The following is a 23,225-nucleotide window of genomic DNA, read 5'->3' as shown; positions in this document are numbered from 1 at the left end:
TTGCATGTCGCATGTCCAAATTGCACCAAATTTGAAAAAGCACCCAGCAGTACACCCGTCAAGTGTGAAGTCGATCGGATTCTCGAGATATGTGAAGGACATATACAGACAGAGATTCCTTGCTTTATAGTTACTAGTGCAGTGTGCGTTTGTGGAGGGGCTGTTCGGAGCGGATGCCCGTGCGGAATAGGCCGATTGCTCGGCCCCTAGTAGCCTGCCGGTATCGCAGAATTGTCGTGGGCTCGTACCCGTTTGGAGAGAGCGTGGCCGTTCAGAGCAGGCCGATTGCTTGGCCCCCAGAAATGCTGCTTGCAGCGTTGTAGAGAACCACTCATCGCTCATTGACTCTAGTGAAGTGAAGAAGAGTTTAGCTGTAAAGTTAGTATATCCAGAATCCAGCAGCAAAACGGAACTGCAGTGTGTCACTGAGCCGTGGTCTGGCCATAGTGGATGACATGCTGGACAATCTGCCGAACAGAGCGCTGGTTGCTTGTGTATTCTAAGTTTAGTATTATTGAATGTGTCGCATGTCCAAATTACACCAAATTCGACATAGCACTCAATAGGGTCCCCAGCAATACACTCGCCAAGTGTGAAGTAGATCAGATGAACTGTTCTCAGGATATGCGAAGGACACACAGACAGAGATTCCTTGCCTTATAGTTAAATGTGTCAGACTGATTTCTGTGCTGGTTCAAGAGGAAGATAATGCAGCTACAAAAACTTGAAGCAATGCAATTAGATAGATAGAAATGTTGGCCGGCTCTGCTCTTTAACATAACTTTTGGATTCGTGCCTGGTGAATCCATTGGTCTCTACTTCCAGCCCACGTCCTGATTCATCTGACCACACACACACACACACACACACACACACACCAGTGTGAGTGAGTCTGTCTGGAAACGCTAGAGACAGAGAGGAGGTCTGGGAATGCTGAAGGGGGAGAGCCGGCCCGGGAGGGAGGTAGCAGAGGTGGAAAGTTGCAACTTCAGGGCAATATAGACCACATGCTATGGGAAGGAATGCACGTGTCTTTGTAGGAGAGAGAAAGAGCAAATGAAAAGAAGAGAGGAGGAGGAGGAGGAAAGGAACGAGGAGGGAGGGATCTAAGCTAAGATCTGCAGCGTGGCTCTGTGTCTGAATGAAAGAGCCTCTCTCTCTCCTGCTGTCTGTATGTATACAGCTCAGGTCCGCTGCAGCAAGTGAGCACATGTCCAGAGCAAACACAGAGAAACTCTCCAAGCTGGAAGTAAATATTTTTGCAGAAACTTCGGCTGAAGGTGCAACTTTAAATTTTCATCCCTGTTGGATTACTTCTTAGCAATGTGAGTGCATTTTTTTTAGGATTGCTGAGCATCCATGAAATAACTTATTTTTAAGTAACTGGAAGATTTGGATATACTTTCTCTCTTTCAACAAATTGTGTTGTGATCTACAGGTGTTTTTTGCCGATACTACTGTAGTGACGAGGACTGAATCTCTCTACATCAACAGGACTTTGGGACATTGGTTCTCCAAAACCTCCTCCACACCGGGTGGACAGCTGCACCGCAGATCTCCTCACCATCAAAACAATTCACTGGACCTGGATCAGCTTGACCTTAGTTTACCTTATTTACACACGTCAGGAGGGCAGCTTGCCATAGAAGCATGATGTCTGGGTTTTGAGCGCTCTGTAGGTCTCCGGCCAACTCGCAGGCAGGTGTGATGCTGAGTCAGTGTGTTTGATAAACACACACATGTGGTTGCCTGAAACTGCAGAGATCAGGACACCAAATGAGGACATCCAACACTCAAAACTCTTTCAGAAAAGCTAACTTTGAGTCTCACACCTGTGCTTGACAGATGCTGATGCTGGCTGCTTTGATTTGCTGCGTTATTGGGTCAAGAGCCAAACTATCCTGAACTGAAAAGACAGCATCTTCACACCATGACCCCACCGACCTGTAACTTGCAGCACAGTTTGCTCCCTCACCTCCTTCTCCTCGTCCTGCTGTTGCTCCTCCAGGCCTGGCGGGGGTGCTGTCACCCCCAGTGTTTGGACTACAAGCCTCCGTTTGAGCCCCGGCAGCCACTGCTCTTCTGTAAGGAGTACTCAAAGTTCGGATGCTGCGATCTGGAAAAAGATGAAGAGATATCCGTCAAGTTTTACACCATCATGGACAACTTTGACCATTCGGGTTATATGACCTGTGCAAAGTACATACGCAGCATCCTCTGCCAGGTAAGTCAAACGTTTAATTATTCCAATGATTTTTTATAGTGTCTGATTATGTGGCCTTGCTCTCCTCCTCTTCCTGAGCATCCAGATGTTCAAGGGATAATATTTGTTATTTGTGACTGACACTAATGGAAACATACACCTGTTGCTTGTTAAAGTCATTTCCACTATATGTTAGTGTAGCTACTACAGTATGTGTAGTGACTACAGTCCCAGATTTTGTGAACATAAATATGTCTCTCATGCAGGGTGTAAATTTGTCTGACTCCGGATGTTTGCAGTCCCAACTTGGGAAACTTGGTTTTGGTGTCCAAGGTGTTACACCAAGACGTCTTAAAGATGAGCACAGTGTGCAGTTTATTTAATTTGTTTTATTCCTCTGGTTTGTTTTGTCAGGCAATAATAATAATGTCATTTATATTTCAGTAGGCACCAAATAACCACACAAAGCCCATCTGAAGGACACTGTGGTGTGGTTTGTACAGTAACCAACACAACATGTGGTTTAATGGCTACATGGAGAGGTTGACATCTGTTAGACATAGACAACACTACTCATGCTTAGAGAGCTAAACCACCGCAGTCTTAACTATTGTGCATGTGTTTTTGATGGGGTTGCTTGTGATTGGACCTAAAACCTAAACCTAAACAAGACAAATAATACAGTGCAATAAAGCAAACTTCTCAACTCTGGTTGGGAATAAAGAACATAAACTAACCAAAACACAGTGGCACATAGGCAATAAGTAAATGTTGACTTGAAAAGAACAGACTGACTTATGTTTTCTCATATGTGCAACATATGCAGTAAAGCCACAAGGAGTATGCTTCATCCTTTCCGGATTCCCAGACATAGACATGAGATGGTTGGACTCCAGGCCCTGAAGCAGAATGACTGTATGGGAAAAGTTTCAGCACAATTTAACAACACATTTACTGTAATGTTTGGTAATCTCACAAATTACACTTTAAAGGTTTAACTACACCATCAGAAGATTTGGAAGAAGTTGAATGGTTTTGACCTCAGCTATTAAGCGTATTCGCTGAAGTCTCTCTGTTCTAAGTTGTGGAAAACTGAATTAACCTTAATTCTTTAGAAATATGAGTGAATAACGCATGCAAGGAATCCACTCTGAATTTGTTTAAAAAAGAATAAACAGTTTCTTAGCACAAGCCAAGCACTTCTGACAAACTGAATGTAATAAAACGTCTATATTTACAGTGCTTGCATTCCTTTTAAATGACTCATTCTGCTTTAGCCACAACTTTACTGTGATCACTGTATCAGTAATGCAGTGGACTCACAAATACTGCAACTTCTTCAGTGGGATTGTGGTCTTATTATAGATTTGGGAATGTTATTCATTTACTGAGTATTTCAATTTCCGTATCGCTACGTTTTCATGTCTTTTCTTTGCTTGCCAAACTTAAATAGATCCACCTCTCCTTCACTGGCAGAACGAGCCTTGAAGCCAGTCCCACATACTGATTGCATAATTAGGTGCTGACTTTGCAGCTCAGACGCTAACTCCGTGCAGATGGTGAGTGCAAATTGAATGATAGATGCAGCGCAAATTTGTCCTGGCTCATATACCTCAGAGAAAAATCTTCATTCTACAGAAGCCAAAACAAACCCATGAATGATACTTCCATCTTTGATATCAACACAAACAATAATGGAAAAAACAAACTGCAAGTCTTCCTGGAAGTTAAATACGTCATACACTATGTTAAGACAGCAACAAATCCTCTGGCTCCTAAAATATAGGTTTCTATCACTGTGGTAATTATAGCCCAATGTGTTCTTTCCAAGCAGTGCAGACTGTGTGTAATGACAGCGCTGCAGCGCACGTACGACTTCCCGCAGTTAATCTTGTTTGAGTCCAGAACAACGTAAAGTTTAGAAAGCAGCTCCCTCCAACATTAAGTGCAGACTTTTAGTTAACAAACTCCTAAACTTTTATTTTGCACATTTTATTCATAAATAAGCGCAGTTATCTTAAAAGTAAGCAAAAGTATTTTGGTTTCAAACTTTCATTTTTTTTTCAGGGTTAGTCAGATAAAGTGGACTATTAATAATACTGACCTTTGTGTCTATTCTTTCTTTGAGTTATGTTTATATTTTCATAAACTCTTTGTTTAGTTTTATTGATTAAAATCTTCTTTGGAGCCCCACTGAGGCCCACTTTGTAAATGATGCTCTGGAGGTGGTCAATGTAGCCCACTGCCAAGGTACTTATCCTGGGTAAACCCACCACACTGAGGCCCTCTGTTCCAGCAGCACGGCAGGAGCTTCCTGGCACTGATATCAATGAGACAGTGAAGAGAGAGAGAGAGAGATAGAAGGGAAACTGACTGTGTGTGTGTTAGGGAGACAGGAGGGAGATTGTCATCATCCTTGAGCTTGACTGACCAAACAAACAACCATTTCCTCCTCTGGCCAGGGGTTCAGGATATATCAAGTTCCTGCAAGAGGGGGGCACAGAGAGAGAGAGATGGATATAGAGATAAAAGCAGTGAGAGAGAATAGATAAAGATAGAATGGGGCATTGATGAAACAGGCAGAGGAACTAAAAACTGAGATCAATGAACTCCATAAACACAAGCAGACAGAAGCTGAAAAGCTGAATTGTTTAGTACAATTGTATAGAGTGCTGCAGGGATGACGTGTTTTTGTAGGCCAACTAGGAGGTTAACATCGCCCTGGTTTCCTCAACAAAAAGCCAGTGGGATTTTTCGGATAGGTTTTGGATTATTGCAGAAAATAAGCTCCGTGGCAAACAAACGTTTATGATACTCTCACGTTTTGCTCACCAAAATAATCTTCACAAACGAACACCACTTTTCTGATTTTTGAAATGTAAATGCAATCGCCAGAAATAAAAAGCTAATGTTAGGCTATAAACGAACTACACCACAGTCGCATGAGTGCAAGTATACACAACGAGGATGTAAAGGCGGACGAGTCGATGTGATGTTTTGTAGTCTCATTTAGCCACTCGTTAGCAACCGCCTTTTTTAAGAAACAAAAAAGGCTTCAAAATTCACAAGTGGGGTATTTATTGATGTATTTTATGTCGTAGAACAAAACGTTTAAATCTCTTAAGCTTGTGTTAACCACAGACCTTATTTCAGGCGTCTAACTAAAAACCCATTGACCTCCAGACGAGGGAACCGCAAGTGCTAAAATGTTAACTCAATTCCAGGTTTTAGGACTCATTCCTGGGGACTCATAATGTGTGTGTGTGTTTGTTATACTGTAACTGTCTTTTTCGTAGGATTAATGAAATAAAAAACAAAAATAACAAAACCTGAGGCCACTGGAAAACATTTAGTGAGCACTTTACAGAACACTGAATTAATTGTTTCCCCAGTTGCATTTTTAATAATAAGTACCCTAGTAGTGTGTCTTGGCCGGTGTAGCTTGCTGCTTGCTCTGACAGCAGCAGAAAATTGCAGATGTTCAAGTTTCCAAACAGGACATGAAAGCACCATACCACAACACATTTTTCTCTTCATCCCCTCTTTTTTTACCCTACTCTCTCTTGGGGTCCATTCCAGGTCCAGGTTCACACATTTCCCAGCCATCTGTCTTAAATATAATAAAACACCACCATGTGGACCTTTCAGTGCAGCATGGGGAGTCAGGAAGGCAGACGGCTGAAGAAAAGGCTTTTATTTCTTGCCCAAATTTCAGTTTATTCTGAACTGTACAGCTTAAACACCAAATTATAGTAGTTTGAAGTGGCTGCATTGTTAGGGGACAGCTGTTAGTACTTACACGCATTTATCCTACCCTATGATAGTAGGAGCCAAAATAAGACTGTCTCAGAACAATGGCTGGTTTTTAAATTTCAGTGGGTCAAACAGGAGAAGTAAGGACACTGTAGACCAATGTAGTCCAGTGATGACTTTAAGTACTTTACCTTTATATGTCCCATTTCCCCGATATAAAAACACTATCAGACATCTTTATTTGAAACATTTGCTGCTTTATTAGACAGTGTCCTGCTGTATAATAAAGAAGACAAATAAAGCTGTAGGAAGCGCTATGAATTCAGTCAATCTGCTCCACGTCCCTGTTTGCTCCAGAAAATGTTTTCATTGACAGAACCCAGCTTTGTTTTCCTCTGCGAAGCTGTTTCCCAGGAAGGCTCTGATCTCTGCCCAGAAAATGCACTTTCATGTCATATTTAGCTTCTCTTTGTCTTTTTTTTTGTTCAAAAAGGATTTACTATTTATAATTTTTTAGCTTTGATTTATTTTAGGGGTTCCATTGAGGGGAGACAGCAGCTGAAGTTGCACGAGGACAAAACTCAGATTAGACTGTTATCAGGCCATTAAATAGGCGTTATCAGTCGCTATACTAGGCCCACTAGTAGATTTTATCATCTATTCACATGGTAGACTACATGGCGTACAAATGTGAATGGGCTGGGTCACAATTACAAACACAGAAGAAGAAATGCAGCTTTTGTCCACAGTGAGACTATCTTAAAAGTGCTTTACAGAGTTGTTTTGAGCAACAGCAGTAATCTCCATTTGTAAAAAAAAAAACACTAGTTAGGCGTACGACTTTGAAACAAAACAGAAACTTTACTTTCTGTCCTTGGAAAATAAGACAACAGCACATTTGCTTTCAAGGCATACAAGTGGACTGTTAATAAGAGTCAGCCTAAGTTCTTCTGATGTGTGCTAAATTATTTAAACATTTTCCCTCCAGTTCCTTTTTTTTTTTTTTTTTGCCTAAATGCCAAAAACGTAGAAAAAGTGAATTCATCTCCGGGCATTAGATACACAAAACATGACAGATACTGCACTCAATCGGAAGCTTTGGATCAGTTGACCGTCTAGCCAGTTGGCTGTTTATATTTGAGTTCTTTTATGAGTGACTTTGTGCTTTTTGTGCCTCGGTTCTCAGTGTCCTGGTGATGATCGGTTAAGATGATCTGGCACTGTGTGAAAGAACACCAGTCGACCACATGATGGTTTTGGTTGTCGTGCCTCCCCGTGCCTGCAGCTCACCATTCTGGGTGTGGACGGTGTGGTTGTGACTTAATAACTGACTGGACCTTACTGGGATCCATTTATACCAGGCTGCACTCTCAGACAGCCTGTATATAACCCAGACCTGACCATTCATAGTGACGCGGCGAGGAGCTGCGGTGGAATAAGCACACGAATCCTATATTTATGTGTGATCCATACAAGTCCTTAACTTTACCTCTGAGATAAACACATCGGCTTAAAGCAGGGTTAATATGTATAGACACTGATGAAGATCTACGTAGATGGAACCAGAAATATCCATTAACACACAGTGATGCAGATTTAATAAAAAACTTCCTTATAAAGAGAACTTTTTCATCTTTGCAGGAGTGTTCTCCATACTCTGCCCACCTGTATGATGCTGAAGATGCCAACACGGCTATGCGAATGCTGCCTGGACTGTGCGGTGAATACTGCTCCGAGTACTGGATGCAGTGTCGCTACACCCTCAGCCTCCTCTTGGAGGATTCGGGGAACCCGCAGGAGTTTGCAAACCTGACTGCAACGATAGAAGAAGATCGCAGAAAGTTCTGCGACTACCTGGAGCTGAAGGACAAACAGTACTGCTATCCTAATGTGTTGACAAACTCAGGTATGGTATACACGTGGGACAGATGTTTATGTTCAGCAACAGGCACACACACACACCAATGAACAGTCATCTGGTCTAATTGTGAGGTTGAGTTGAGGAAAAGTTTGGAAGATAAACTTATTTAATTACTTATACTTACAGAAACAGCCAACATGAATAAACAGGTTGTCATAAACTGAAAATAATGAATGTCTAAATAATTACCATTGGCAAGAACATGAACTTAGGCTAACAAGACAGTCTAATTGTGATTTATAAGCAGACATTGACACTCCTTGCTAGTTTGCCCATAAGGGTGGCTGTAAAAACATGATTTAAGACATATTATGTCAAAAAACAGAAGCATAGTTAGAACATTTGATTGTGACTTGTATAGGCTCAATTGAAAGTCTAAGGTGGAGAAAGGGATTATGTGAATATCTTGTTTTGGTGCAGATTCTGGTAGTAGCAGGTTGTATTTACTGAAGATAGATTTTGCACCCAATTTGACTGTTATCAGGCCAATAAATAGGCGTTATCAGTTGCTATAAGCACTATAGATGTGGGTCATTAGGGGCCGACTACGCCTACTATGTTGAAAAGTGAAAGTTTACTTAAAATCAACATGTTCTAACACGTAAAACTGAATTAACGTTACTTTTTTAACACAAGCAAAACGGCTTCTTTAGGTTTATGCAACAAAACCAGTTAAGTTTAAGGGAGAACATTGTGTTTGTTTCGAAAGTGAAAGTGAAACTTAAGGCTTGTGAACACAAAGACAAGGACACGTTGGTTTCACTTGAGATGCGAACCCTGGCCGTCTGGGTGAAAGCCCTGTGTTTTCAGCTAGATTTTTAATGCTAACCTTCAGAAACCAGGAGAAAGGAAGTTGTACTAATTGAGTCTCAGACACACTTACACTTGAATACAACTCCTCAAACCCCTTCTTGTGCTTATAATGATGCATTAATCGTATATTTTTACTCCTGACTCAACTCTCATCTCCTTTATCCTCTTTTCTGTCCCCAGAGCTAAATGCTAACCTGGGCTTGGTACGCGCGGATCCCAAAGGATGTCTGGAGCTATGCTTGCAGGAGGTTGCCAATGGGCTCCGTAACCCTGTGGCCATGATCCATGCAGACGACGGGACTCATCGGTTCTTTGTGGCGGAGCAGCTGGGTTATGTGTGGGTGTATCTGGCCAATGGCTCAAGGATTGACCGTCCTTTCCTCAACCTCACCCGTGCCGTCCTCACATCTCCGTGGTCTGGAGATGAGAGGGGATTCCTCTGCATAGCTCTACACCCAAGGTTAATACTTTCGTAATGTTTTGCGTGATTCTCAATGGAAAAGGTCACTGTGTGCCAATGTGTGAAGTATGATTTCTTCTGCTTCTTTTTCTGTTCGTAGGGTCACCACGGTCAGAAAAGCCTACGTGTACTACTCAGTGTCTGTCAAGACGGAGGAGAGGATACGTATCAGCGAGTTCACACTGCTAACACATGATGACAACCAACTGGACCACTCCTCTGAGAGGTGAGGAGAGAACTTCAGAGTCAGAGAAACACAAGTGAAAAATCGAGATTTGTATGCCTCCGCGACAGCCGTGGCCGGAGGTATTTTGTTTTCGGGTTGTCCGTCTGACCGTCCGTCTGTATGAACTCAATATCTCAGGAACACCTTGAGGTAATTTCTTCAAATTTGTCACAAACGTCCACTTAGATTCAATGATGAACTGATTAGATTTTGGCGGTCAAGGTAACTTTGACTTCACAAAACCGTTTTTTAGCCATCACTCAAAAATCTATATGCTAATTATGACAATTTCACACCAATGTCTAACAGGATAAAATAATGAAGTGATGACATTTTGGACAGACATGGATGTAAACTGTAAATTGACTTGTTGGGGGAAGACATACAACAACGAGGCGGTAATTCTAGTCTAAAAGGTAAATGGACTTGTATTTATTTAGCGCCTTTCTAGTCTTCCGACCACTCAAAGCGCTTTACAACACATGCCAACATTCACCCATTCACACACATATTCACACACTGATGCCATGCAAGGTGCCATCCTGCCCATCAGGATCTAATATTCAGTAAATACTCATTCACACACCGATGGCACAGCCTTCAGGAGCAATTTAGGGTTCAGTATCTTCCCAAAGACACTTCAACATGTGGACTCGGATCGAACCGCCGATCTTCCAATTAGTGGACGACCCGCTCTACCTCTTGAGCCAAAGCCGCCCCAAAATTGTGTTGATAGACGATCAGTTGTAATGGAATACTTGTAAGTTGTGGTACTTGTACTTTTTGGTTTAGAACCATTCTTGAGGTGGTAGAGCCGGCATCCAATCACAACGGAGGACAACTCCTATTTGGCCATGACGGGTACCTCTACATCTTCATTGGTGATGGAGGCCGAGCTGGGGACCCATTTGGAAAGTTTGGCAACTCACAGAACAAGTAGGTATAATTGCTTGATTATGCTGACTTCAGTATTTTCTAACACGTCACATGAAATTCCTCAAGTAGCACACTGTTGTTGTAACAAAATCTGTTTTCATGCTGCGACAGCCAACCTGAAAATGAGCTGCACGTCTATGACGTGAGCTCCAGCTTTGAATGTAATTTAAAATAACATACCAAAGCAAGATAAACACATCCTTTTCATTGCTCTAGGAGGCTGTTAAAATTTTAAATGATAAAGGTGCTCATCATGTAAAATTTCGCCAGACACTTTGATGTTGTTGAGATGTTGGCTACATAAACATCTATTACAAAATACCAAAGTCTGTTTAGAACCAGCCAGTTCTGCCAAAAAGGAGTTCCCGATAATTAAATTCCTGTTAAGTTTAATTCATTATGCACTGTTGCAAGTATAAATGACAGCTTTTTGAAGACTGGTTATCTTCCACTTATGAAAATTCCTGTAAACTGAGCATCTTGCTGAGCTGGGAACCTGCTCATATAATACAAACGATCACTTCAACGGTACAAATTAGTCATTTGTGCACATAAATCATCATAAAAAGGTATCGTTGATACACGCCAGGCCCTGTAGATAACTTATTTGATTGCAGTAATTAACATATTGTTCATTCTAGAGAGTTTATTGAGAAGATCTGAATTATGTCTTTGAAAGGAGGAGTGCTGAAGACTTTTGGAAGGGACTGCGTAATTGCATTAACAGGGCTGAATGTGAGCACGTCACCAAAGATTATTGCATGAGTAAGATTGCAAGTGAATGTAGAGTATCACTTTGTAAAATAAAAGCATAAAACCACATCAGTATCTGGTGGTAGTCCACAGATGCCAATGGGACTTGTGGCATGATGTGTTTATGCCAAGACCAGTTTATAAAAGGAGCTTTTACTGCAGGGCATGATGTGTCTTTTGCTGTGTTTGGTAAACAATACTCTCCTCTAAAGCCACATGACCTTTATAGTGTAATTAATTTGATTAATTCGATAGATAGGCTAGCTGTATCTTAAGGCGATGTTTCTGCATGTTGACGTATGTGCACATGCATATGTGGATGCTATTATGTGTGTCTTTTTTCTCTGTAATGAAGGTTTAACCTTCATTCAGCTATGAGCTACAACTGTCATTCTCATTTGATCAACTCTCAGTGGCTTTGATGTTAATTACAACCAAAGGACAACAAGGTAGGAAGCGCAAATATTACTGCTCATTTGCAGTATACACATGAATTGTGGACTACTACTACTACTACAGATTAATTAATATTACAGCTTCATGCCAAAAATATAAATAAGTTCATAGAAAGGTTGAATCTGAACTTGGATATTAATTGAGATGTTTGTCTAAAAAAAAAAAACAACCCAAACTCAGATCAGACCCGTGGCTGAGGAAACCCTCTGGTGAACTTCATCAGCAGCAGGTTATTAACATAGTTTATGAAACATTTAGCGAGGTTTATCTGAGATGCTGACAGCTTTTCTCCAGACAGTTATAGTTTAGCCGTTTGGCTGTTTCTGAGGGGTTTTGTTGACAGGCTGTATTAGCCGTTCTGGGAATGAGGGAGGATACAGCCTGCCAAGTCTAATATTGACACTACACATTGAGACCGCCACACATTGGTATGTGGAGGGAAGAGAGAGAGAGAGAGAGAGAGGGGGGGGGATTGGAATTGGAAAGAGAGGAAAAGGGGTAAAGGAGAGAGTGACCAGGGCATAGAAAGGTGCAAAGCAAATGAGAGGGGAGGAGAAAATAAAAAAGATGGAAAAAGAGATACTAAGGGAAGAGGAAAATGACAAATTTTAGAGATTTAGAAATAAAGAAATAAACAAAAGTTTCAGGTCAAGGTTTTTTTTTAATCCTCAATCAGCCACGCAGTCACTTCGGTCTTGAAGCCTCTCTGAATCCTTCTCACACTCTCACCTACTCTCTGTGTTGGACAGGTCAACACTCCTCGGAAAGGTGCTGCGTGTTGATGTCGACAACAATGACGATGGCGCCCCGTACGGCATCCCCTCAGATAACCCATTCTTGTGGGAGAAGGAAGCACGACCCGGTAAATCCCTTAAAATGTTGTATATCTGTGGAATAACCAGCTCGTTCTCATTCCCAGGGGTCAAATACCGAGGCCTTGTCACGACCGTCGGCGTGTGATATTGTCGCACAGGGCACCCTTTAGGACCGGTATGAGTCACACCGGGCTTTCCATTAACTACATTGTAAACCCATCTGCGGCAACAGTAAAAGCTCAGAGAAAGTGCACAGGGAGTGAGTGTGGTGACGTACTTTAAAGAGCAAAAAAGACACACAAAGGGCGGGCGTGATGGGCCCAATAAACTTTCATCCAGGAGAACGCTGTTCATGTCCCGTGTGTTAAGTTTCACTTTAACGTTATGATCAGCTGTTAGTTTGTGTCCTGTGTTCACAACGTTCAGTATCATTTTTACTTAACAAGCCTAGTAGTTTTTAAGCCCAACCATGTTGTTTTTTTCTTAAAACTATAGTGGTTTTGTTGCCTAAACATAATGTGACGCCAAGGGGCGTGACAAAGAGTCAGTATGTGATAAGTTGGGATGAGAATGTGTTTCAGTGATGCACTTATGTCTGGTCACTTTTAAGATGAATTGAACATTTAAGATGAATTGAACATTTAAGATGAATTGCACAATTGTAAATATTAATGTAAACTTTATTTTTGCTTTTGTAACGAGCACACATAATGTGTGACTGCAGTGGGACTGTCTCTTCTTGAGGAACTGAGAAAAACATAACTCAGTAAACACTGCTATTTTTAAATATTGCAACGGATGCAAAATCATCTTTCATTTCCAAAAAGATATGCTTTTGGTTTCTTTATGCGGCCTCGCAAGGGATGCTATTTGTGTCAACATATAAATGTATTTTTTTTCCCTTTCTGTGCAGAGATTTATGCCTATGGAGTTCGCAACATGTGGCGTTGCTCCATTGATCGCGGTGACCTCGTTACAGGCCGAGGCGGAGGCAGGATGTTTTGTGGTGACGTAGGCCAGAACAAATATGAAGAAGTGGACATTATTGTTAAAGGTATTATGATTTTAGTTTGAAGCAGCATTTCACATTAGAGAGAGATTTTAACTTAGATTTTGACTACCGCTGAATTAACTATCACACTGACAGCGTTTGAAATCTTTTTCACATCTCCATAAAAATGGTTTACTCTTATGTAAGATGTCATTATCTACTCGTCCTCATGTGTTATAAAGCTGTTCTCTCAAAGACCACACAGACAGGCATTGAGTCAGACATCATAGTTTAATCTCAGTCTTCTCCCTAACAATTAAGGTGAATGGGGTTATGTAGAAATCCACAAGGTGCATGAAACAAACATCTAATTACACATCTGTGAGTCCACATGTTTTTTCACAGTATATTTACTGCATTGTGAAGCAATTCCATTTAGAGAGGTACAGGTACAATAGCGTTTCCCTGAGAAGTTGCACTAACTTTGTCAATACATGTTCATTAAAGGAGGCAACTATGGATGGAGGGCCAAAGAAGGTTTCAGCTGCTACGATCGCAAACTCTGTCAAAACTCCTCGCTAGGTGAGGACACTGTCTGGGCTGCTCTCATTCACTTATTTTTAACTTTCACTGTTTACAATTGACACTACTGAGAAGAATTCAAGTTTTTACAATGATGCATATTTCTCATTCTTCATCTTCAGCGTGCAGTATGTTGCTATGGTATTGTCTTCTTGTTATGGTGATAAACTGATGTGTTGTTCTGTGTCTATAGATGACATCTTGCCTATCTTTGCCTACCCCCACAAGTTGGGTAAGTCAGTGACAGGAGGATACATCTACAGAGGCTGTCAGATGCCCAACCTCAATGGACTCTACATTTTTGGGGATTTCATGAGTGGGTTAGTGTTTCTGCGTAAAGTACTAAGCTAATTTACAATGTTGGACTATAGTGGCCTGTTTCAATATTATTGTTTAGTGTGTATAGTTTTTTTGGGTGTACAACCGGATTTCATGCTGATGTTGCTGCATCTGCCATCTGTGTGTATGTGTATGTGGTTTATGTGGGCCGCTGTGCCAGGCTATATTAAAGTTTACTTTTTAATATTACTGGGCATGTTGGTGCCAGTGTACCTCTATCCATACGCTTGATTCATGATGCTGTTGCGTATGTCAGCTGTGTGTGGTCTATGTGGCCGCCGTGCCAGGCTATGTGATGCTGTTAATGTTCGTATTGTTGGTGCCCGTACCGTTACCTCTGATGATGAAGTAAAAGGCTTGTATGTGATGATTAAATTGTGGTGCATTCAGGCAAGTCTAGTTATATTGGTTAACATATGCAGTTTAGAACCTATTAAGCATAGAAGAAAATACTTTGTCTACTTTTTGCGTGCACAAGGCAAAAATGTGTCTATGGTTTGCATGTGCAAAATCGGCTATTAAAAGCACAACATATCACATCCAGACAGGACAAAACACATTTACATAAAAACACAATACACTAGAAGCTGCAGTAAAAGGACCACCAGGTACTTGATGGTGAGGATTGAATTAAGGTAAATGAATAGATATAAAATGCTGTGTGCTGTGCATTTAGCTCTGGGGACAGCTACGTTTTAGCTGTCCTTACTAATTAAGATATTAAATTTGAACTTTCTATAGATGTTTTTCTTTGCACAGTGGACTCTGTACCTTTGCCCTGAGGGTAGTAGCTGAGAGTGGTTATTTAAGGGATGGCTGTGGTCGTCTAAGATTTTGCCACTTAAGCGTTGGACTGCTTTGCCAAGTTTGGACGGGCTAGCTGTGATTTCTGCCACTTTGAATAAGGAGTGCAAGCTGCACTTATATTGAGCTATTGTGCACGGGCTTGATTTCATATTTACAGTAAAAATGTATGAAAGTATTTCCTGTATAGGGATAGATGGTGTGTATTTGTGCTTATGTGCTGTTTGTTTCTGTTTAGGCGTCTGATGTCTCTGAAGGAGAACGTCACTTCAGGTGAATGGCAGTACAATGAGATCTGCATGGGAAAAGACCAGACCTGCAGGTTCCCCAAACTCATCAACAGTTACTTTAAATACATCATCTCTTTTGGTGAGGATGAAGCAGGTAAGTCATTGTAACCTATACACTACATATATTGCATAATTAAAGGTAACAATGAATGAGGTCACTGAGGTGTGGGACAGTTATGTAAAGTAAAGTGATATGTTAAAGGGGTTGTTTCCCTTTCCTTGTGTAATTTCTTTCCTTGTGGAATCGTTGATAACTAAAAGGACCCAGTAGAGGGTTTGGTTTGACCTAAAACCTGGTTTGAATTTAAGAGAGTGCTGATTTACTGGGGGGAGTGTTGCACACATGCTGCTGCTCTTAAATAATCTCTTCCTTCCCTCTTAAAGTGCCTCAGAGGAGATTTAAGTTGAAGAGTTCAAGCAAAGTCCAAATCCCTTTACTTTAAAGACATCTTCCCCCATTTAACACACATTTTATAACGTATGTGTCTTCTCTCCTCTTTCTTCCCTTTCCAACTCCTCTGTTTTACCACTTTTCTCCCTCTTTCTTGCTCTATCTCTTATCCATACTCATTGTAAGTATCCCCCCTCCCTTCTTCCTTTCTCCATGCTGTCCACCATCCTTTCACCTCCTTCTCTTTCTTTCTTGTCGAGTCTTTCCCTTTGTCTTTTACTCTATCTCTGTCTGCCTCGCTCTCTCTCCCTTTCCTCTGTCATTCTTAGGTGAACTATATTTCTTAGCCACGGGATCCCCGAGTGCCAGCGCTAGAGCGGGAATCATCTATAAGATAGTGGACCCTTCCAGGTACCATTACAACACATCACTGCAGCAACAATGCACTTTCATCATACCTCCAGGGGTGTGCGGTGTAGAGGTTTTTCTGGTCTTGTCAAGAGGCCAGCTATATAAACTTCACCGGAAAAGAAACTATCAGCTCTCTAGGACAATGATTGGTCTGCAAGCATATTTGATGAGGCTTCCTTAAAAGAACAGTGTGTAACATTTCGGGGGATCTATCAGCAGAAATTGAATATGATATTCATAACTATGTTTTCTTTAGTGTATAATCACCTGAAACTAAGAATCGTTGTGTTTTCGTACCGTAGTTCTCCGACCGCTTGTAAAATTGCGGTAATTTGAGTCGCAGAGTTCAAAACCGTGGTACCACCAGCTGCCGTCTGACTTCTGTTGCTCATAAAGTAATGTTATTATGGTAAGGATGGACTCTGAACGATGCAAATGGCGTTACATGGATTTGTACTCGGCGGCTCACGTTACCGCAGTCTTGGAAAGGGAGGAGTGAGCGGAGGGGTACTCAGTTGGTTGCAATCTGCAACCACACCACCAGATGTTGCCAGATGTTACACACTGTACCTTTAAATTTGGTTATTAAAGAACTGTGACCAAGATTTGTACTGAGCAGGACATTTTAATTTTGAAAAATTTACTTGTCAGTGCTCTCTTCTAAATTACCACAAACATATTTGATCTTTCTTGTTGCTTATTAACAAACGTGGATACAAATGTATCAGTGATGAGCTAATATCAGCTGACATATCACCAATTTACCAGTCTAGCTCTAGTTAAAATAGAGTAGTTGATCTTAGAATACACCAAAATTACTTCAAAAGTACTTTAAAAAGCAACAGAACTCAAAAAGCATGTAATAGGTTGCATGTGTGCTTATTTTTTTCTCTTACCCAGGCGAGCGGCACCAGGAAAATGCAGCGTCAAGCCATCACCTGTTAAGATAAAAGGAAAACTGATTCACTTTTACCCCAAACAAGGTAAGGGACATCTCAAAATAATGTTTCTTTCTCTTATACCACTTCATGGTTACCCTCTGGTCCACTTTTGGTTTCCCATTTTTCTTTTGTTGTTGTTCTTTATAGAAACATTAGACTCTTAGCCATGTGCACTCTACCAAAACCTCATCAGAGCTTTATCTGCTATCATATTGTCTTTTATTCTCATATCTTGTCAATGTGCAACATTATGAATATATGTGTCAGAGTCTGGATAGCTTTTTTGATGCTGTACAAATGTCTATCTTTGCAGAGTTTGTAATTGACAAGAAACCAACCACCACACCTGTTCCCACGACAACCACAAGAAAACCTACAACAACGAGAAAAACAACACCAAGAAGAAAAACGCCAATAAAAATCGTAAAACCACCAATGCCAACAAGAAAAACAATAAGAAAAATGCCACTACCGCCAACAACAGCAGCAACGACAAGAAAAACAACATTACAGACAACGAGAAAAACAACACCACCACCGACAACAGCAGCAACGACAAGAAAAACAACATTACAGACAACGAGAAAAACAACACCACCACCGACAACAGCAACAACAAGAAAAACAACTTTACAGACAACAAGAAAAACAACACCACCACCGACAACAGCAGCACCAACAAGAAAAACAACACTACAGACAACAAGAAAAACAACAATGAGAAAAACACCACCACCAACAACACCAACTATAAAAGCAACAACAATAAAAGCAACCACAGCAACAACAATAATACCAACAACCATACCAACAACTGTCGAGATGGCCATGGCAACAACCCCCGCCACAACCACACCCACTGGTAGGCCTACTGGTGCACCTGTTTACCCAGCCAGCTCCACTGATTACCCAACAACTAGGTCCACTAAGTCTAGCATTAAACCCAGCAGTAGACCAGTGCACACCTCGGTGCGGGGAGAAGCCACCAGCGTCAAACCAGGTGGTTTCTTCTCATGCGCTCTACTTTTGCTTTACATTTTAACATGCTAACAGTTAAATTCACTAAATTCTGTGCAATTTATCTTCCTCCCATGATTAATATAACTTGCCTCTTTGGTAAAATCAAACCTCTTTAAATTACTGTAATATAATAAACTGTAAATTTCACTTGCACAGAATTGCTGCAGGTGTCTTAGTTGCTCCAAATGTCAGCTACAGGCGGTCTAATGATTCAACTTTATAAATAATTATATAGAAATGTGAAAATATTAAATAATATAAATAGTTTGGCAGCTAAGTCGAAGTTGGTTGACTGTAACTTTTTTTTTTTTTTCATTTTTTAAAACCAGTTTCTAAAAGATTGCAGGGTAGAAACTGACTTAATTATAGCTTGCTTCTTGCTCATATAGCATTATTTATTCAAAGCTCTTTAATAGTTTTATTGCATAAGCAAGGACATGAAAACTACTAAAATCACAGCTTGTGCAGTATGTTAGAGATGAGCTACACCTACAGTAGCTTTCAGGTATTTCTTACATGGTGAAAATAGAAAAAGATGATCTAACGGATGTTAAAAAGCATGAGATAAATAAATTACAGTAACAGCCAGTATGCCTAATTTATATATATTTTTTTTTTCTTGAAAAAATTACAAAACTCTTGATAATTTTTTTTATTGCTTATACTTATATTTGCACATCTGAGACTCCAGAAATCAATATACACCCAATCGGGCTGTTCTCATCCACTGTTCCTACTTATACCTATGGAAAGTAATGCACTTCATTTTTATATGACCCACGTAATTGTGAGCCAGGACGTGCAGGGCTGCCAGGTCAGGTGACGTGATATAAAGAGCATCAAAGTCAGGGTAAGGAGGCGGTCGGGAGGAGGGTCAAACAAACACAGGACAGGAGACCGCTGTTTGTGTCACGTGTGAAACCAAAAGTCAACGTTGACTTATTTTACTTTTATTACATAGCTTCCTTACTTAACTAACACCATCTACAACCTGATATCACGCCAAATAAAACCATTCATTTAGGTTTAGGAAAAATGCAACGGTTGGTCTTTAAATAAGTACGTAAACTAAGTACAATATGTAAGGAAACAACGTAACATAAGTACAGAAAACACGTCACAAAAGTCACTGAAAAACACGTTGCTAACGTAGCTTACAAAACTAAACACCGGTCTCCTGGTTGAAAGTCCTGTGTTTGTTGGACCCATCTACCTCTTCTCACAACCACCATAAGCGGTCTTTCTCCCTTTTTATTCTACGCCACTAGCTCTGAGAGCAGTATATTATCACGGATGCATTTACATTGCTGTCAGTACAGACTAATTGGCGTACAAATGACACGCCTGAAACAAGAACGGCGTTCTTATTACACGCTTTTGCCTTGTGTATTATCGTGTCATTCATACTCCTTTTCATGCGACCGGGTATGTAAGTCACGTAACAAACATACTTCTTCTTACTTACTTACTTCTGCACTGCAGGGGCTTGCGCAGGCGCACTGATCGCTCATATTGCTGGACATTTGTAGGAGGCTGCACTAAAAATGAGAAATAACTTTCCGTAAGATATCTTACAAACCCTTGTATGAAGAAACATTTTCTTTTTGTTTAACTTATGCTTCTGGTCAGCATTTGCCCTTTTCGCTAGCGAAGTAAGGGAAAAAAGAAACCACATAAAATTTCCTTAAATCTCTAAATGCTGATAAAATTGTAGTCAAGTTGTAGAAGTAGAAATGTAATATAAAGTACAGTGGTGTTCCAATGTCTCAGCTTTTGCTAATCTTCTGCTTACTGACAAATTAAGGACAAGTTTGCCTTTGCGGATGTAGAGGATGTGTAAACTCAGGTACAGGGGAAAAATTTATTAATTTGGCAACTTTAATTCCTGCTGGCGTGATATTCTTTGGCTGGTACAAGAGTCTGAAGCAGGATAAATGGTGCTTATTTATGTGTTGGGTATTTGCACTACTTTAATTTAAATCAGGTCCTTTGGCATTATTTATTTTGAATAAATGGTTCTGCATCAGCTTCAGTTTGGACATTCATCTGTGTGTCTGTGTTTATGTCTTTCCTTTGCCTGCCTTCAAGGATAACGTTGCTTTAAGTGGCTTTAGTGAAATCGGAGCTTTGTAAAATATTCAACTCTTAAATTACCAATTTGGTGTTCTAGTTAAAGATGTGCATTTTGAGAAATGCGCTTATTCACTTTCTTGCAGAGATTTAGATGAGAAGATCGATACCCCTTGTAAGAAATCTGCGTCGATCTTCTCATCTAACTCTTGGCAAGAAAGCGAATAAGTGCAAAAAAATCTTTAACACATTGTTAAACTACATATATTCAAATAAAGAGGGTGATTCTGTCTCTCCATCAGGTTATCGCACAACCGTCATGACTGCAGCCTTCTCTAGGATTGCTCAAACCCCAATCATCACCACGCCTCCACCCAGGAGACACGGGAGACCCCTTCAGTCCGACCGTTTTACCACCTCCCAACCTTTAACCTCACCACAACCTCCTCCTTCTCCATCGACGACATCCCTGAAACGACCTCAGATGACTCCGACCTCTGCACAATACTCTGAACGTCCTGAAGCGCTGACCACACTACGGCCGCCATATTGGAGTCAGAAACCCACGGTATCAGGCTACAAGCTCCAGAGACCGCCGATCAACACGACGCTGCCTAAATCACAGGAAGAGAGGCTGTGGCTCGGAGAGAAGCTGGAAAGCGCCGGGGAGGGTAACCAAGTATATAAAAGGCCTCGGGGAAGAGGTCGCGGTCACAGGAGAGGAAGAAGACTGAGGGCTGGCTCGGTGCGACTAGTAAGCCCCGATGGTTTATCAGATCGAGGCAGAGTGGAGATCTTTATCCGTGGCGAGTGGGGGACAGTGTGCGATGACCTTTTCACCAGCAAAGCGGGTACCGTAGTGTGCCGACAGCTCGGCTTCACGACGGCGTTGGCGGTGATGAAGAGGGCCTTGCTGGGGGAGGCAAACCGCAGCGTCAGGATTCTGTTGGATGACGTGGAGTGTGAAGGCGAGGAGAGGTCGCTGCTGGAGTGTAAGAGATCCAAGGTGGGGAAACACAACTGCTCACATGGGGAAGATGTAGGGGTGATCTGCGGTTAGCACAGAGCAGTAGAAAGTAAAAGGAAAGTATAGGAAGCAAAGGAGGAGACAGTGGAGCGATGTATGGATGTATCATGATGAGAAAGAAGAGAAGAAGAAAACAGACTGCTCATTTTTAAGCATTAATGTTGGTGATGTCTGTTTGCTAAAATTTCTGTGAATTGTATTTGTTCATGTTTTCCAGTTTTACATATTGATGTTTCATTTGTCATTTCCCTTCCACTGCCAAATGCAAAAAAAACATGCCAGAAATACATCATCTTTGTTTTGTTTTTTTACACAGACCAGAGGAGCATAGAGGATGAGTTTCTCCTAAACTCACTCAATCCACTGTTTTGTCAAATCTTAACAGGCTGTTCTCATACATTGTTTGTAGCTATACCTACGAAAAGTAATACGCTGTAATTCGTATGTATTCCTCAAAATCAATTCGTAGAAGTATAAAAAGCGACAAACACCCCGTATGGAGGAGGTCGTGGTGGATAGATGGGTCCAAAAACACCAGACTTTCGCCGAGGAGACCGGTGTTTGTATCTCGCATGAAACCAGAAGTCAACGTCGATTTATTGGTCATGTAACTTCCATACTTTCATTACATCATTCCTGAGTTATTTTAACACAAACCACGATCTAAATGGTTACTAAAATGGTTAATAAATACTAAACCTAAATCATTTTGTTGCCTAAACCTAACCAAGTAGCATTGTTGTTTAAGCCTAAGATGTTTCCTGTGAAGATGGAAGTTTATTTTGAAAAGACTGTATGCATGAAACAAGCGGAAATTGAAACGTGTTGCTGGACATTCGTAGGAAAACGAAAGAAAAAAGAGGAATAACTTTTCATACGAACCGTTGTATGAGGATACATTGAATCTAATCAAGCACAAATGCTCAACCTGGACTGAGTGAGTCTTGGAGAAACTTTAACCACATTCTGGCTGTGTGTTGTGTTTACATACCTCCCAGACATCCATGAGGAGAACAGACAGCATATCCTGTTAAAATAGTGTTCTAAGAAGATGTTTGTATTTTTGTGTTGTATAATTACAGCAGGTCTATTTTCTAAAGCGGCTTTTTATCATTTGCATTTTGACACCTTTTTGAATGTAATTTTAAGATGAACAAATCTAAAGAGTTTTAACAAGGAAATGCTGGACATTGTGTATGATGAATGTAATAAAATGTTTCCACTTTTATATGAGGAGATCTGAGGGCACAGAGTGTCTGTGATATGAATAAAGTTTTACTGCAAAATGACCTTGTTCTCTGTTATTCTCTGCCAATGTCCCTGAAGAATGACTTGTCCAGCAGCGAGCACACACACACTTCCACTGTAAAACTGTTCTTCCCAGTATGTGGCTCTGAGTGAGATGGTGGCCTTGGTTCTCACAGGTTTCCAAAATCATCTGTGTTTACAACAGATCTTTGGAAAACCTGTGGGACTAAAGAGGGTTTAATGTCCCACTTTTTCTCACCTTGTAGCTGTGTTCAAACAGAAAAGAGTACATTGAATCAGCAATTTTACTGACAGCATTGGCAGATTGCCAATCTTCAGTCACCATGTGTTACCCAGGCAAATGAAAAAGACTTTAACCTAATGCAAGTATTCTGCCGTGTTGGCATTTAAAATATTCAGCAACATCTTGCTATCTGAAATTGAATTTGTTTTGGGGATGGGAAGGTCGGGCCGTCCTGCTTTGTTATGTATGATGCCTTCAAGGTTTAGATAGAAGGAAAACAGAAAACAGATTCCAGTGCTGACAGGTTGTACTGTAAAGGCATCGGCAAGGGGGAAGACAGCAGCACACTTTTGTTAATAGCTTCTATTACAATTGATAGTGTTTGATAAGACAATTGTTCTTGAATCACTGCGGAGTTTTTGGTTTTGGCTAATTCCTGGAGGGAATTTTTCTTCCCTTCCTTTCCTGTAAATCCCTTTTTTTTCTACATCCTGCATTTTTGTTAACATCTGTTAACTTAATGTCTGTTAA

At 40.9% G+C, this 23,225-nt stretch overlaps 1 protein-coding gene across 1 annotated transcript; it reads left to right on the top strand.

Annotated features, from left to right (window-relative positions):
- The first annotated feature begins 1,095 nt into the window (after positions 1-1,095).
- Positions 1,096-21,331, top strand: si:ch211-136a13.1 (HHIP-like protein 1). The gene is made up of 14 exons (XM_037775766.1): positions 1,096-2,224; positions 7,598-7,862; positions 8,871-9,150; positions 9,251-9,376; positions 10,169-10,312; positions 12,271-12,383; positions 13,250-13,390; positions 13,835-13,909; positions 14,103-14,229; positions 15,291-15,436; positions 16,063-16,144; positions 17,045-17,127; positions 17,399-17,947; positions 20,478-21,331. Exons 1-14 carry the CDS (start codon positions 1,931-1,933, stop codon positions 21,233-21,235), a joined length of 3,183 nt encoding a protein of 1,060 aa, XP_037631694.1. The 5' UTR covers positions 1,096-1,930; the 3' UTR covers positions 21,236-21,331.
- The last annotated feature ends 1,894 nt before the right edge of the window (positions 21,332-23,225 follow it).

This window comes from Sebastes umbrosus, chromosome 7 (genome assembly GCF_015220745.1).
Source record: "Sebastes umbrosus isolate fSebUmb1 chromosome 7, fSebUmb1.pri, whole genome shotgun sequence".
In the NCBI taxonomy this organism is placed as follows: domain Eukaryota; kingdom Metazoa; phylum Chordata; class Actinopteri; order Perciformes; family Sebastidae; genus Sebastes; species Sebastes umbrosus.
The sequence above is the reverse complement of the archived record's forward strand: the minus strand, read 5'-3'. Positions and strand labels throughout refer to the sequence as shown.